Raw genomic sequence first — 17,332 nt, forward strand, 5'->3', positions numbered from 1 at the left:
CCTCTGCATGAGTTAGAAAGAGGCATCTCTGCGGAGGCCGGCCCTAGGCTATCAACACCCCTCCTTCAGGTGGGTGCTCCTGGGCGCCCACTGTGAGGGGGCACAGGAAGCTTCCAAGACCCACCGGCAGCCTCAGCCTGGCGCCTTTGTCCAGTGCTCAAACTGATAACCACACTCGGCCGTTCTGACCAAAGGGGTCACTAATCTCACACAGCCGGACCCACCATCCTTCCAACAATGCTTTATCCAGTGTTTTTTTGTGACAAGGCAGCAGGGCCAAAGGGAACGAGCACTGGACCGGGCCTTGGAAGATGCAGGTCCTTGTCCCACAATATTGCTCTCTAGCTGTGTTCCCTTAAGGAACTCAGTCAGCCACCCAGAACCTCAGTTTCCCCATCTGTCAAGTGGGAATGACAATCCCTCTCTCAAAGGGTTTGTGAGGAGGCGCTGACGAGATAATACTATGAGAGTGCCTTGTAAAGTGGAAATCAGAATACGGCTCTAAGATATTATTAGCATATGTACTAACAAAAATTTTTAAACAATTTCATTGCTAAGATGACATAATGGTAATCTTGAGACTTTTTTTACAAAATAGAAAAAGACCCTCTCTGATGGAGCAAAACCAATATATCCCTTTCTATATGTGCAGGCATTTTTTTTTAATTTATTATTTTTTTAAGTTACGGCTGTGTTGGGTCTTCGTTTCTGTGCGAGGGCTTTCTCTAGTTGTGGCAAGCGGGGGCCAGTCTTCATCGCGTTGCGCGGGCCTCTCACTGTCACGGCCTCTCTTGTTGCGGAGCACAGGCTCCAGACGCGCAGGCTCAGCAATTGTGGCTCACGGGCTTAGTTGCTCCGCAGCATGTGGGATCTTCCCAGACCAGGGCTCGAACCCGTGTCCCCTGCATTGGCAGGCAGATTCTCAACCACTGCGCCACCAGGGGAGCCCTGCAGACATATTTTTATGCCACATGTGGGAGCATATTCTGGTAATTCAAATAGTTCTAAATTAAAACTTGGGGCAGGAAGAATATGGTGAGTACAGGGAGGAAGCCTGCCCTGAGGGTCTCTGAAGGATGGTCTGTCTTTGGGCTCAGCCTCTTCTAAGAGGGAGAAACAGCTGCTTCCCCCTCCATTTCATTAGTCCACACCTCGTGGAGAGGCAACTTGGAAAGCAGGGCTGAGAAGCACGTAATGGATTTGTGAGGTTTTAATACCTGACTGCCTACAAAAGACTAATAAAAATCCAGGGCAGGATTTTCTCAAGAGGAATGTGCCACTGTGGAATAAAAATGGAAGAGAGAAGGCAGAGTTCCAAGAAGGATTTTCCCCCATCCTCTGTGTTTATAGGTACAGGTTTTGTGTTCTTGTACGACAGTTTAAAATATACATGGTGTTAAATTAGCAGTCCAATAACAAAAATAAAAGGGCTCCCACATCGCCTTCTTTGAAAATACCTATTCAAATAGGATGAAATGTTATCACGGGCTTTTGCGTCTGGAAACAGGGTTAATTAAAGATTTCCTGCCTGCTTTGTTGAATAGGTGACACTCCCATTGAGACACCAGCAATGCCCTGTCTACTTAGTCGGCTCTGCTCATTTTCTTTCTATTCATCTGGTTTGGTCGTGGAATTCCATGGAAGCATGACCCTGTTCAGGGGCCAGAGAAGCAAAATGCTGCTGTTCACCTAGAGCCTGTGTTTGCCTAGAAAACTGATACGTCGGGGATGCCAGGACACAAACCCAGAGGACAGGGACTTGGGTCTTCTTTCCTGAGATCTGTAAAATGTGATGTGACTGGCCCGAGGGAAAGAGGCCGAGGGGTTCCTGGCCGATCGGTTTTCAAAGGGCAAGAGCCCAGCTGCTGGGCAGCGGCGGCTTTGTTGGACCAAAGCCCAGGGCGGCCCCTCCCAGCTCTGAGTTTTCCCCACCTCCTGCTCTCTCACAGGCGCTTTCCCTGAAACGAAAGAACCGTGATGCATTCGTTCCTTCAAAAGCGGCTTTAAAAGTGCATGAAACACGAGATTGAATGCCACCCAGCCCTGCCTCTGATCTGTGCCCCAGCTGGGGTGTTGGGACAGGCAGACCCAGCAAGGAAGCCGGCCTCTCTGCCTGGGACGCAGAGCCGGGGTAGCCGCCAGATGTCCCCCATCTCCACCCCCTTTTTCTGACCTTCTGGCCCAAGTAAGGAACAGCAGCTTGTTCATCTTTGTGTCCCTCCCAGCACAGAGAACCACTGCAGAAAGCAACCCATGTCCCTCAGAAAAATACGTACACACAGGCGGGAGGGCTGGGGCGCATCTGGAGGGCCAGTGGCCTCCCAATGCCAAAAAGATTATTCTAGGTGCTGCCCTCAAAGCCCTTTCACCTTTTCTCCTCATCTTGCCCCCATTTTACTTAATTTTTCTTCTCCCATTCTTTCTGTTTTCCCCTCTCTTTCTCTCTTTTCTCCTTTGACATCTCAGAAGGAACTTACATAAGCAGTTATTACATTTTTATGTGTTAAACTCATTAGTTTGTTAAATTAACTTGTCATTTTTAAATAGTATATTTTATTCTATATTTATAAATTCTGAAATCCTAGCTTTGGCTTCTCTTCCTTTTAAAAAAATTTAGACCACCTCACATCTATTAAAATGGCTATTATCGGGCTTCCCTGGAGGTCCAGTGGTTAAGACTCGGTGCTTCCACTGCAGGGAACACGGGTTCGATCCCTGGTCAGGGAACTAAGATCCTACATGCTGTGCGGCACAGCCAATAAATAAATAAATAAATAAATAAATTAAATAAAATGGTTATTATCAAAAAATAGAAAACAACAAGTATTGATGAGGATGTGGAGAAATTGGAACACTTGTGCATTATTGGTGGGAATGCAAAATGGTGCAGCCACTGTGGAAAACAGTTTGGCGGTTCCTCAGAAAATTAAAAATAGAACTACCACACAATCCAGCAACTCCACTTCTGGGTATGTACCCAAAAGAACTGAAAGCAGAGTCTAGGAGAGATATTTGTACACCCATGATCATAACAGCATTATTCACACTAGCCAAAAAGTGGAAGCAACCCAAGTATTTACCAACAGATGAATGGATAAACAAAATGTGATATATACATACAATGGAACAGTACTCAGTCTCTAAAAGGAAGGAAATTCTGACACATGTTACAACATGGGTGACTCTTGAGGACATTATTCTAAGTAAAATATGCCAGATACACTAGGAGCAATACGGTATGATTCCACTTATATGAGGTACCTAGAGCAGTCAAATTCATACAGACACAGAGTAGAATGGTGGTGGCCTGGAGCTGGGGGGAGGGGAGCAGGGAGAGTTATTGTTTAATGGGTACAGAGTTTCAGTTTTGCAAGATGAAAAGACTTCTGTGGATGGATAGATGGTGGTAGCTGCACAGTGATACAAATATACTCAATACCACTAAGTGTCTACATAAAATGGTTAAGGGGGTAAGTTTTATGAGTATTTTACCACAATAAGAAATGGCAGGGGCGTGTGGAATTTAGAAGCACATACTGTTAAAATTGTCTTAGGCGTTAAGACTGTCACATTCCACGTCTGTGAGGGAGGAGGAGAGAAAGAAGAGGTGAGCAGCCTGCTTGTCCACAGAAAGGCTTAACCCTCATAGCGCTGAGGAAAGCAGGAGACCTTGTCTCTATCACCCCATCCATTATTCTCCCGTGCACTGTCACTTACTTTTCTGAGTCCAACATGTTCCACTGCTTTCAGAGATAAAGGTAGGCAACAGCTTGTAAAATTTAGAAGCTGATATGTATGAAGAAAAACAAAAACAAAAAACCACCAAGAAAACAACAGGCTGGTGAGCTCTGTGAAGCCTCTTACTAGCACGGAGGGGAATTTCCCTCTCCCTTCACGTAGGCTGTCGTCTCCAGCTTCAAATCATCGGCAACCTCCCTGGCCAGGGTTAGCCCCAGGTGGGGGACACCACATCCCCCCAAAACCTCTTCTTGAACTGACAGTTCATTTTGCCCCAAGTGGGGTGTGAGAAACCACTCAAATCCATCTCAAAGGGACCCCGCGGTGGGTGGGTGTGAGGGAAGGAGGCTGAGCCAGCTGTCTTGTCCAGGGACATCCAGCGTGGTGTCAGCTTGGAGGAGCAGGTCCCACAGTGACAGAAGGCTTCGTTCCCCGGATGCCATGGGGTCTACTGGGGGCAGAGAGGAAGGCGATGGGGAATGGCAGGTGGGGGGAAGGGGTTGGGTATTTTTTTGGATTCCATACATATTCCACTTCTGGGCAGGTGAAAATGATTCCACTGCCACCCTCAAACCTTTCCTGCCTCCCCTCCCCCCATTTTCTTAATTTTTCTTCTCTTTTCTTTCCATCTTCCCCTTTCCTTCTCCAGCTTTCCCCTTTCTGCTTCACAGAGTAAGCATCAAGAGACAGCTGTTACGACATAGAGATCAGACTTGTGGTTGCCAAGGGGGAGGGGGGAGGGAGAGGGATGGACTGGGAATTTGGGGTTGGTAGATACAAACTATGTATTACATTTAGAATAGATAAGCAACAAAGTCCTACTGTCTAGCACAGGGAACAACATCCAATCTCCTGGGATAAACCATAATGGAAAAGAATATTTAAAAAAGACTGTCTGGGGCTTCCCCGGTGGTGCAGTGGTTGAGAATCTGCCTGCCAATGCAGGGGACACGGGTTCGAGCCCTAGTCTGGGAAGATCCCACATGCCGCGGAGCAACTGGGCCCATAAGCCACAATTACTGAGCCTGCGCGTCTGGAGCCCGTGCTCCGCAACAAGAGAGGCCGCGATAGTGAGAGGCCCGCGCACCGCGATGAAGAGTGGCCCCCACTTGCTGCAACTAGAGAAAGCCCTCGCACAGAAACGAAGACCCAACACAGCCAAAAATAAATATAAATAAATAAATAAATAAATTTAAAAAAAAGAATGTCTATATGTGTAACACTGAGTCCCTTTGCTGTACAGCAGAGATTGGCACAGCATTGTAAATCAACTATACTTCAATAAAAAACAAAAAAGCTGCAAAAAAAAAAAGAGAGACAGATGTTACTTAGTTAAGCTCTTTCTCAGTGTCGCCCCTGGGTCAAGGGCTAACACGCATTACGTCTTTGGATCCTCACAACAGCCATATGAGATAGGTGTTATTGCACTCATTTTACAGATAGAGGTGCTGAGGCTTTGAGAAGTTAAGTTAAATGCCCAAGGTCACACAGTTAGAATATGGCAGAGCAGGATTCGAACGCTGATGGTCTGCCTTCAGAGCCAAGACTCGTCACTCTGTTGCTGTATTTTTTGCAAATTCTCTTCCATTCTCTCATTCCTCTTCCATTCTCTCATTCCTCTTCCACATCTTCCGCCTTCCCTTCCTTTTCCTAACGAAGTATGTCTGATGATAATGGTGTCAGTGGGGAATGGAGAAGTCTGACTGATAAGGAGAGGAAGAGAAACCCTTCTTGGTCTTGACCACCATAGTTACAAATGGCCATCAGCTCTGCCCTTTGGAGAGCAGGCCAGGAGGGGTGTGATGTGTACCCTGTCACACGTGAGATCTCCAACAGATGGAGATAGGCCTGGAGTTTAGGAAGCTTCACGAGGAAGATGGGTGATGCAAAGTTTGGGCCCATGAATGCACCAGAGGCAGGCTCCAGGAAGCAGGGACACTGAGGGGAGGGGAGACATAGCAAGTCTACCGCCGGGAATTTATTCCAAGGAACTAACCCCAAATGTGGATATAGATATATGCACAGGAATGCCCACAGCAGCACTGTTCATAATGCATCAAAATGTGAAGCCATTTAAATGTCCAACAATAGGCAGTGGTGGCATAAATTATGGCACTCTATGGGCACTAAAATTGATATAGAGAAATACTTAACAAGAAGGAAAGATGGCTATGATTTATTGTTCAGTGAAAAAAAGTTACAAAACTAAATGCACATATTCAAACCTCGAAGGATAGTCACCAACATACTAATGAGTCTTGGTAGCAAAATTTTTTAAAATGATTTTTGTCTTCTCTTTGTTCTTTTCTATATTTACTAAGTTTTCCACAATAAGTATGCTTTGACCTTGTAATCATTCAAATATGAAAAATGTTGTGTTTTAAAGTGTGTGTGTTGGGCTTCTCTGTTGGCCCGGTGGTTAAGAATGCAGGGGACACAGGTTCGATCCCTGGTCTGGGAAGATCCCATATACCAGGGAGCAAAGCCCGTACACCACAGCTACTGAGCCTGCACTCTAGAGCCCGCGAGCCACAACTATTGAGCCCGTGTGCCGCAACAAGAGAAGCCACTGCAACGTGCACTGCAACGAAGAGTAGCCCACGCTCACCACAACTAGAGAAAGCCCGTGTGCAGCAACGAAGACCCAACGCAGCCAAAAATAAAATAAATAAAAGTGTGTGTGTTGTAGGTTCTAAAAGCAGGTAATAAAATCCACCCAGTTTTAAATAGGATGCGGTAGAATTGCTGACTTCCAAGTCATCTTTTGCTTATTTCTCATTTTCTTTAGTATTCTAGGACAGGAGAACGTTTCTTGGTGGTGAATTACTACTTTTAGGGGCAGCATCAAGTAAATAAGGACACAAAGATTGTAAATATTGCTGGTATTTGATTTGGAAACAGTACTGATCTCCTTGGATACCTATTATCCTAGAATTTAGAGTTAAAATAAGACACAGGGATGGGGGAAGGAGCACTGGGCTGGGAGTCCATCCTGGGCTGAAGATCTAGAACCACAAACTGTCAATTGGAACAAACCTGGAACTCCCTATAGAAGGGGCACCGAACCCCATCCATGACCTGAATTCCACCTCCAGCACCTTTCTGGCTCAACCACCAGCTTCATGATTCTGCTACCTCCTTTCTTGGGGCCAGTGAACTAAAGGGATTAGGACAAAGGAGATCTCCTAGCTTCTTTACCAAGCATAAATTCCATGATGCAGAGGGGAAGAGAGATGGTACTAAAAAAGTCTCCTTTATCATTTTACCCAGGCCTGTCCTGACCAAATATTCTATTGAGGGTCTGGTCCTTTCTCCTTGGTGCCTAGTATAGACCCTGTTGCAGATGTGTGATGGGTGCTAGCAGCTTGGCCTTGGGATCCTGGCCGTGGCAGCTCTCTGCCACCCTTCCTGTCCCTCAGCCTCTCCTCCAGCCCTGGCCAGGGCAGCGACTTCTGTGCTGCTCAGGTCAAGAGCTGCCTTCCCATCTGCCCATCTGTTCACATTTCTATCCCTCTGTGGCTTAGTGACTTTGGTTGTTTTTCTCACCCCAGAACAGATCAGCTGCTAAAACCAACAATGCTTTGACATATTTCTACATGAATCCACACCTTTCCGACCATTTGTTCTGGAACACTCAGGTCCCTTAAGAGTCAGAGGAACAGGGACATTGGAGAGAGAACAGGTGGAGAGGGCCTTGAGGGAGCTAGAGATGGGCACATGCTTCAGAGATCATCAGAAAACACTTGAGATTAGCCCAGACAGACCTGGCCACTGGCAGACACTCCGTTTGACATTTCTAACTTTATCTGTTCAGGCATTCATTCTTTTTTTATTTATAGTAATAGAAAACATTTATTACAGTGCTACTATGTGCCTAGCTCCATCTGAGCCTTTTACACACATTATCTTTAATTCCCAAATTCTTTAAGGTAGGTAGAGTTATTTTGATTTTATAAAGGAGCAGACAGTTTCAGAGAGGTACAGTCACTTGCCCAGGGTCACCTAGCTAGGTAGTGATAAAGCCAGAATTTCGATTTAGGTCTGGTTGCCTCATAAATCTATGCACTTTCCACTTCCTGCTGAAACTGACCTCCCTCAGTCCCACAATCTGGATGGAAATGCAAATGGAAGACGGAAGGAGGCACTTGCCAACTGTGGATACCCAATGTCAAGTGGCTGCTTTCCATGATTTATAGCTGTTGCCCTTGGGAAGAGCTGTCAAAAAGCCATTCTCACAGGGCAACCCTGTGGGGGAAAGTGAATAGCAATGGATCTATTGCTAGCCTCCTGTGCTGGTCAACTTAATGACCAAAATGAAGTCAGACTAGATTGTCCATCAGGGCCTAACCCATCAATGAGTGATTAACCCACAAAAATGATGACTTTAATCCACCGGTTCTCAACCAGGGGCAGATTTTGCCCCCTAGGATTTTGGCAACATCTGAAGACATTTTGGGTTATCACAACTTGGAGGTGCTATGGGCATCTAGTGGCTGGAGGGCAGGGATTCTGCTAAATGTACTACAATGCACAGGACTGCCTCCCACAGCAAAGAATTATCCAGCCCCATATGCCACAGTGCAGAGGTTGAAAAGCCCTGCTCCGAGCACTCAATCAAAAGGTATTTGACACACCTGGAGACCAAATATCAAAAACAGTAGCTATTTTGTTCCTGCAAAATTGTCGCTAGGGTTAAACTGTACAAGAATTAGTGGTGACCAAGGTGACCACACCCTGTTAGGCTAGTCATTTGGCATTGTATATTTTTTCCAGTTTGCCTTCTTCGAGAGTGGGCCATGGAATTTACTTAACCCTTCTTTGGGTTAAAATCAGGAATGGAAAATTTGACCTCTAAGAGGAAAATAAATAGAAAATGAAAGTAAGTGTAATAATGGAAGCTCATGTGCAAATTTTAGTTGAGTGTATTCTTTTCTATAAGAAAAGAATTGCCTTGTCTATGTGCAGATTTTCTGTAGCCTTAAAGGAAAAATAAATAAATAAAAGAGTGTCGCAGGCAGTTTCCACTCAAAAAAAAAAAAAAAAGTGCCACCGCTCCAGGCCACAGATATACCTACAACCTGTCCGCACGTAACTTTCTGGGAGAAGAGCTTGGATTTGGACCCAGAAGAATAGAATTCAATTTCCAGCTCTACCAATAACTAATCTTGAGCAAATCACTTATCTTTTTTAAGCTTTAGCTTCTCCACCAATAAAAGGGGGCTAACCTATACATTTCAAAGGGATGTGAATTTTTCATGAAGTAATTTACATTAAAGCACTTGGCAAAACTATAAAGTGTGATCGAACCACTCACAAGATGACGATCACACACACAGAGGGCTTCTCCTCCATGGGGCATGTGGGTTTTCTTTATTAGATTTTTTCACATTATCACTGCCTATGTAAGTTTCTCCTGGGTGATATTCTATTTCTTATGCTGCACTGGAGAAATACTCATTATATCATGAAAGGGAAACAGAATTCAACTTATTTTACTCATGTCCCAAAGGAGATTACTGCCTCTGAGAAGACAATACATTCGTTACAATGAGAAGGCTTGGGATGATTAGGCAGACGATGTTTATGATGTAGCTTTCCATTTCCCCGATGATGAGATCTTGACATTACCCAATTCTGGTTTTTCTTTTTTTTTTTTTTTTCCTCCATAGAAAGCAGAAAAATAATTTATTCCAAAAGAGGGCAGAAATAAGAAATTCATCCTGAAAATATACTTTGGTATAGTTCTGGTGGGACAGATTTTCCCTCTGAACATGTTCTCCTACTGACTGCCCCACTGGAGTCTTATTGTCATGTAACAGTTTTTAAACACGTCGCTGATTCTCATATTGTAAGCAGGCAGGAGCCATCTTCAGATCCACAGTTCCCAAGGAGAGAGTAATGTCATTTCTCAGAAGAACAGCATTTTCTATCTCGGAAGGGTACATAAACATTTTATAGAGGCAGCACAGTTTAGATTCAATAGGCACATCATTCATCAAAGTGTAAAAAAGGTGACAGGAAAAAATACTGCTTTGTAGAATAAATATTCAAATGTTGTGTGAATGTTTAAGGCAGCTGACGGCCAAAGCGGGCAACTCAAGGAAGGTGGTCTGGGTATGGAGGTGATTTTGCATCTAGAGGAGTTTTCTTTGTGACCTCAATGACTGAGCACTGGAGAGCAGGTCTTCTTCCTCAAGGCCAGTGATGCTTGAGGTACCAGATGGTTTCATTTTTCAACTGTGGTCTAAAGAGAGGGTTGAGTTGGGCCAGAACTGCAATCAGCCAAAAGAGATAGCAGCGGGCTTCCCTGGTGGCGCAGTGGTTAAGAATCTGCCTGCCAATGCAGGGGACACGGGTTCGATCCCTGGTCCGGGAAGATCCCACGTGCCACAGAGCAACTAAGTCCATGCACCACGACTACTGAGCCTGCGCTCTAGAGTCTGTGAGCCACAGCTACTGAAGCCCGTGTGCCAGAACTACTGAAGCCCGTGCGCCTAGAGCCTGTGCTCCGCAACAAGAGAAGCCACAGCAATGAGAAGCCCGTGCACTGCAACGAAGAGTAGCCCCTGCTCGCCGCAACTAGAGAAAGCCCACGCGCAGCAACGAAGACCCAACACAGCCATAAATAAATTAATTAATTAATTAAAAAAGATAGCAGCAAACTGAACAGGTCATCAACATGGTGATGATAACTTCCCGGTTGGGACCCTTAGGGATGAACCAGGGCACCAGGAAGCCGACGAAGCCGCAGAAAACACTCATCACGACGAGAGGCACGGTGAGGCCGGTATATGCCATGGTTGCGGCAGGAGGTGCCAGCCCCTGCCCCGCCGCCTCACTTTGGTCCTACCGGAAGTCCCAGTGCTTTCTTGTCCTACAATAATTCTTACCACATTGAGCCAGACTCTTACTGCTCTATAACTTCTCATCTGTTTTTGTCTTTCTTTAACTTAACAGGATGCTGGATTTTTACTTTCAAAATCAACACAATTTCAAGGGTTGAAAAAGGTTGAAAATAGAATATGCCATCCTTTTATTATAACCTGAACTTAAGATTAGAGAGGTGGCCTGTACACGTACGTGTGTTATTAATTAACTTTTATCTGATGATCTGGAAGCACGGATAGCAATTCTAACACACATGATTTCTCATAACTGCCCCCCACCCCTTGCCTGTAAAGGTTTGTTATGCAGGGCAGAATTATTATGAGGACAATTAAGCTGTGTGTTGTGATGTGCTGTGAGTTCCTGAGAATAGAAACTCCTGTGACTAAACTCTCCATGAACAGAGCGAATCAGAGAATAATAGCAAGTGCATTTATCACTCAGGCCAGCCAAATCACATTGGGGTTTCCATTTCACTTTAGTGAGAGAGCTATCGACCTTGAAGATACTCCCCCAGCAAATGTAGGCCATTTTTTGTTTTAAGCTCACACCTGTGCTATCTGCTTACAGAAGCCAACCACCCACTCCAGCTGTGCAGCTGCCTAAGGAGGGCACCTCAGGTGTCTCCCTGGTACTATGGGCTGGGATCAGGCAGAGATGGGCAGACACTTACTGACAGGGCCTCCTTTCAGACGCAGAGCTGGAAAACTAGGCATACGAAGTAGTGGAGGTGGATTTGGACCCAAGCATCTGACTTCTGATCCCATTGTTCTTAACCAGGGGTGGCAAAATATGGCCTATGACCCAAATCTGGGCAGCTGCCTGCTTGTAAACAAAGCTTTTTGGAACGTCGCCATGCTTACTGGCTTGCATATCGTCCATGGCTGCTTTGTGTTACTCCAGCAGAGTTGAGTAGTTGTGAAAGAGACCTGTGGCCCATAAGCCTAAAATGTTTACCATATGGTCCTTTGGAGAAAAAGTTTGCTGAGCTCTGCTTAACCACTGGGTTTCATTCGAGAGAGTCCAATGGTAAATACTTGAGGTATAAAAAGAACATAAACAATGTCAGGGCCCTTGCCTCCAGAATCTTTCACTTGGAAAAGCAACGTGTAACTGCATACATAAAAAGTTAATTAATAATACAAGAGTTGAATGATGATGTGAATCAGCAATCAACGACAGCCCAGGGCACTAACCTTACGAGCTGGTGTATATCAGCTGTTCATGTGCTGCACACCAAGCCCAACACTTTTCATGCATTAAAGACTTTGTTCCTCACTAAACCCCTCTGAGGTAGGTATCATTACCCACATTAAACAGATGAAGAGCCCCAGATCCAGAAAGCCTTTATTTTCCTCAAGGACACCCAACTGGAAAGTACCGAAAGTAGACTCTGAACCCAGTAAGTGTGACTCCAGAACCCATGCTCTTCACCATTGATTGAGAGGGGCAGACGGTGAAAGCCTGAGGAGTTCAGTGAAGGGAGGGATTATTGCGGGCTGGGTGGGCTGCAAAGGCTTCAAAGCAGAGATGGGGTCTGAGCAACGCCAAGAAGGATAGAGGAGAGTCTGAGAAACCATCCTCCCCATGTGAGGGAAGACCACATCGCACATTAGTCATGACCAGCTAGCCCTGGGGAAGGGACTTGGCCAGAGGACAGGCCTTTCCTAGGATTAACCACTCCCGGACCCATTCAGAACATCCAGTAAGTGTTTACCAGCAGCCCTCGATCAATTGCATCCAACCCCGTTACCACACGTCAATGGGTGGGCCCTGAGCAACTGCAAATGGTGCTTGGCAGGAGGTACAGGCTGCAGGTGGCTTGGTGGTTGTCCCTGTGCCCCAGGGAGAGAGCCTGAGGCAGGTCTGTCTTAAAGCCTATGGGGAGGGGGCTTCCCTGGTGGCGCAGTGGTTGAGAATCTGCCTGCCAAAGCAGGGGACACGGGTTCGAGCCCTGGTCTAGGAAGATCCCACATGCCGCGGAGCGGCTGGGCCCGTGGGCCACAATTACTGAGCTTGCGCATCTGGAGCCTGTGATCTGCAACAAGAGAGGCCGCGATAGTGAGAGGCCCGTGCACCGCGATGAAGAGTGGCCCCCGCTTGCCACAACTAGAGAAAGTCCTCGCACAGAAACGAAGACCCAACACAGCCATAAATAAATAAATAAATAAATAAATAAATAAATATTTTTTAAAAAAAAGCCTGTGGGGAGACATGTGGTCAGGAGCGCCCTAATCGCTCAGAGAGAGATTCAAACCTGGTCTCAGCATCCCACACCATAGCCCCCTCCTCTGATGGCACCTCTTCCTGCAGTCGTATTCATGGTGGAGCTCAGCACAGTGAGGGCCCTGGCAATGGCAGGCATCAAACTTAGGCGGCACCACTTACTAACGACAAGTCCTGAGACTAGTCTCTTAGAGCTTCTGTTTTCTCACCCATAAAATGCAGTACTGATGCCGAGTACCTCATGGGGTTGTCATAAGACTGAATGGGCTTTGTGATGGGACCCTATGTGGAAACACCGGGTGCACGCAGGCACGCGATAAACATCGTTAGAGATGGAAGTTAAAGGTAAATGGAAAGTTGGCAACAAGGGAAAGAATCTGAAATAAATGAAGACGGTTCTGCTTCAGGATGTGGTTCCTTTCTCCTGAATCAGCTGAGCAAGAAGGACTCCTTGTTGACGATGTGAACCTCACAGAGTGGCCTTCTCTCACAAAGGAGGGGGCCGTTTTCCAGCAGTAGAATAAAAGCTGTGCTGCTTCTAGTCAACACTGTCCTCTCACAACCTCCCACACCCACAGCCCAGAGCTCCCTGAGGCGCTGGGCGCTAGCAAGAAGAGAAAAGGAATCCTAGAAATTACTTTCTTTGCCATGAATATCCTTTTAATACATCTTCTTGTCCCTTTCCTGCCTCCTAATTCTCTCTCTCTCACACACACACACACACACACACACACAATCTTCTTGCAACAGCAGAGAAAATCAAGGTCATCCCTAGTCCTGGTCTACATACCTGTGTTTGTAAACAAGCATGTCTCACTAGAGTCAAAATTTATTCTTAACTAAAACACACTCACAAGGCCTTTCCTTGCAGTCAGGGCCCTCATCCAGTTTCTCAAATGCTCATGGACTGCAGAAAGCTACAGAGCAATGGCCAATTCCTGGTGACTCTTGCCAAGAAGAACATGTTTGAAGCATTTCTTGACTCAGAACTGAACTGGAACAACCCTGCCTCACAGCCGGGGCCCCCGGCAGCTGTGACCTGGAAACACAAATTCGTCTGTTCTTCCTTCACCAGCCAAGGAGACCACACAGAAGGCAGGAGGTGTCAGCCACAGCTGCCACCCTAGCCCTTCCTCCTGTCAGGGTCCCTCTGCCATCCAGACCACTGCTATGTGGAGTCGAGATGGAGCTTGGGAAAGGAGGGTCTGGAGCAGGTAGAAGAACTGTCTCAAAATCCAGAACAAGCCCTGCCTCTTGAATTACCATTCAGATTCATTTCGAGATTGCAGAATGTGCTGGCGATGTTTTTCTAAAGGGCAACCCCGGTGCTCCTGAGATGGGAAGCACCCTCCCCTCTGACATGTTTATTCCATCTTCCGGAGGGAGGGAGGGGACCAAGTTGGCCCAGCAACCCCACAGTCTGCATCTACACCAGTCAATTCCGCAGGAGCTTGACAGTCAACCGGGCTGGAAACGAACACCTATGCCTTGAGCTAGAAGTGTCCTTCCCTTAGAGATACCTAATGGCAAAGACCCCGGTGCATTTAACATGTCTCTTTCCCTTCCTCATTGAGCCACATCATGGTGAATGACAATCAGTGTTCAAAACAAATAAATCGAGCCATCATAGAAACAACTCTTCCAGATAGTCTTAGGAGAAGTTGAGAAGCATCTTCTTGTATTTAGGTAAGAAATTAAAATGATGACTCAAATCATAATTTCAGCAAGGGACTTGTTACATGGTACTTGGGAAGTTTCACAATGTCTCTGTACCCCTGAGGTACTGTTTTCAAAAGGGTGTCTTAGTTTGGGTTCTTCCAGAAGCAGACCCTGAGACAAAGATTGGAATACAGGTACTTTATTTGGGAGATGTTCCCAGGAAGCATTGGTAGGTGTTATGGATTGAATTGTGCCCTGCAAAAGACTGTTGAAGTCCTAACCCCCCTTCCCCCTACTCAGTACCTGTGAATGTGATCTTATTTGGAAATAACGTGTTGGCAGATGCTCAAGTTAAGATGAGGTCACTGGAGTGGGCTCTAATCCAATAGGACTGTGTCCTTATAAAAAGAGGATGTTTGGACACAAAGACAGACTGGGCCATGTGGAGATGGAGACAGAGATCAGGGTGATGCATCTACAAGCCAAGGAGTGCCAAAAATTGCCAGGAAACAGCCAGAAGCTAGGGGAGAGGCATGGAACAGATTCCCTCTCAGAAGGAACCAACCCTGCTAACACACTGATTTTGGACTTCTAACCTCCAGAACTGTGAGAGAATCAATATCTGCTTTTTAAGCCAACCAGTTTGCGGTACTTGGTTACAGCAGCCCTAGGAAATGGATATTGTAAATACGTGCGGGAGTCTGGCAGGAACAGGAAGGAACTCAATAAAGGGAGCCTTATTGGCTAGTTACCCCTGTTAACAACAGGGCTTCATCATGCTGGCAAATTCGAGGAAACAGCATGGAACAGGGAGTGCAGAGTTACCACACGTGACGGCACAGCCTTGTGGGTGAGAATTCAGTCACTGGCTGAGGGCTGCCCCAGCAGGGCATTAATTCTCCTGCACGGGCAGCCTGTAGGTGCCCAGGGTGGAGCGGACTCCAGGGCCAGAGCTAGGCCTCGGGCAACGAGGTGCAGATGGCGACAGCTGGAAGGCAGGCCAGGTGCTGAGGGGGAGGCCAACGTGGTATGAACAGGCACCGCCCACTACAAAGGACGTGCTAAACTTTCCTCTGCTTTTGGAAGTTTCTGTTGCAGAATTTAATACATCGGTTATGTAAGAAGAGTAAAGTATCATTGGCCCCTCTTTTCATTGGAACAATCCTGCCAATCAGTGCCCCAAAATGTCCCCCCAATCATTTGCCTGTCCTGATTGTCATGGAGGTGTGAGTAGGGCATGAGAGCTGCTCAAAAGGGCCGGAGCTTCTAAGCCCTTACCTGGGCATTTGCACTCATGCTGCTGTCATGCCTTTGATATATACTTCCCTTTCCTGGGGTGTCTTCCTCTCCTCTGCTTTGCATTAAGTCCTATCCATTCAAATCCCCTGACCCCAAAGTGCATCCCTTTACTCCTCCAGCCTAGCTTTCTGATAGCCCTCACATTTTGAACCACTCAGTACAGTCCTCCATTGAGCTTTTCTCGATCTGTATTCTGTAGGCCATTTAATAGAGGTTCCCTGAAAAAATAAACGCCAAATGGGATCAAATCAATTAGCACAGCACTGCATGCTATATCTCCCTCTCTTCCTCCTGGGGATGTGTAAGGCACATTTGCAGAGAGAAGGTTCTGACAAGTCCTGCAGTGAAACAACAACAAACAAAACCTTCCTTGAGTTCACTCAGACTAGCGTTTCCAATACTTCTGTCCCTTTTTTCTGTGGTACCGCATTCCTATCTTGCAGAACACAGTTTGGGAAACAATCTCTTTGTTATAAACTTCAGTGAACAAGGCCTTTAGGAGTCAGCTCCTTTAGATGAGGAAGGTTAGCTCATGTGAGCAGCTGGTCCCAGGGAGGCAAGTCAGTACTGGGCCTGGAGTGGGGGTGGGTTACGTGTCTCAGTCCCAAGGGCCATGAGTGGAAGGTGCCCCCAGGCTCTCATCCCAGAACCATCCTGAGGGTGGGGAATGAGTTTCCAGGGGTGGGCAGGGGACTACTAAGAGCCCTAGCTGGTGTTTCCTGATTTCCTGAGGTAAGACATCCTGTTCCTAACACCAGATCTGCCCTTTTCCAACTTTTTGTGGCAAACCTCAACTCCTCCCTCTAAGTTCATGACAAATGTAGGCTCTTATCCCGCACCCAGAGGCAACATGGTTCACGGTGGGGGCCAGGTTAACTGGGGCCAAAGTCCAGCTCTGCCAGCTTTGTACCCCTGGGCCTCAGCTCCCCACCTGCATAATGAGGACACCAATAAAAGTCCCACAGGATTAGCTGACCTAATGCATGTAAACAACACAGAAAACAAGATCCTCTCAACAAGTGTTAACTGTTACTGCAGCTCATATCACTTTACCAGATTATTCGGATACATCTATCAGCCCTCGAAACTGTGCGTTCTCCAAGCACAGCAGCTGGGATTTATCACGGTGCAGCACCCGACGTGTAATAGTGCTTCCTCAGAAAATACATTTAGGAGGAATGAAGGCACGGCTATGCTCTGCATTTTATTTCTATCTCTGATAATATTTCCGACAAGGAAATGTATCGTTAAAACATACCCTCTTCACTCATAGAAAGATTACCTGATTTTTCTCTCATTGGTTTTAGTCTTCTCTCTCCAGCTAGATTAACCTAACAGATGCCCTGTCATGACTAGAGGTGAGTTTGGCTGCCAGGGCATTGGATCAGCGGGTCACTGTCCTGTGGTCACCATGGCCCCGGGGCAGTCCCAGCAGAGATGTTTAAGATGCCGTTGAGTTATCTGCACAAAGAGGTAATTTATCTGTCTCTCTTAGTCATGAATGGGGTGCCAGGCAGAGAGGTGA

The 17,332-nt window shown here is 46.5% G+C and overlaps 2 protein-coding genes across 2 annotated transcripts in view; both read right to left on the reverse strand.

The window, feature by feature from the left end:
- CD247 (CD247 molecule) overlaps positions 1-17,332 on the reverse strand; it is a 79,273-nt gene that overhangs the window by 46,727 nt on the left and 15,214 nt on the right. The window lies entirely within an intron of this gene.
- On the reverse strand, positions 9,833-10,536 carry LOC137761427 (V-type proton ATPase subunit e 1-like). Its single transcript, XM_068538357.1, has 2 exons — positions 10,395-10,536; positions 9,833-10,040 (listed from the first exon to the last, which is right to left on the reverse strand). The coding sequence occupies exons 1-2, from the start codon at positions 10,534-10,536 to the stop codon at positions 9,931-9,933; spliced, it is 252 nt and encodes an 83-aa protein (XP_068394458.1). The 3' UTR covers positions 9,833-9,930.

The sequence above is a fragment of the Eschrichtius robustus genome, chromosome 3 (assembly GCF_028021215.1).
Source record: "Eschrichtius robustus isolate mEscRob2 chromosome 3, mEscRob2.pri, whole genome shotgun sequence".
NCBI lineage: Eukaryota > Metazoa > Chordata > Mammalia > Artiodactyla > Eschrichtiidae > Eschrichtius > Eschrichtius robustus.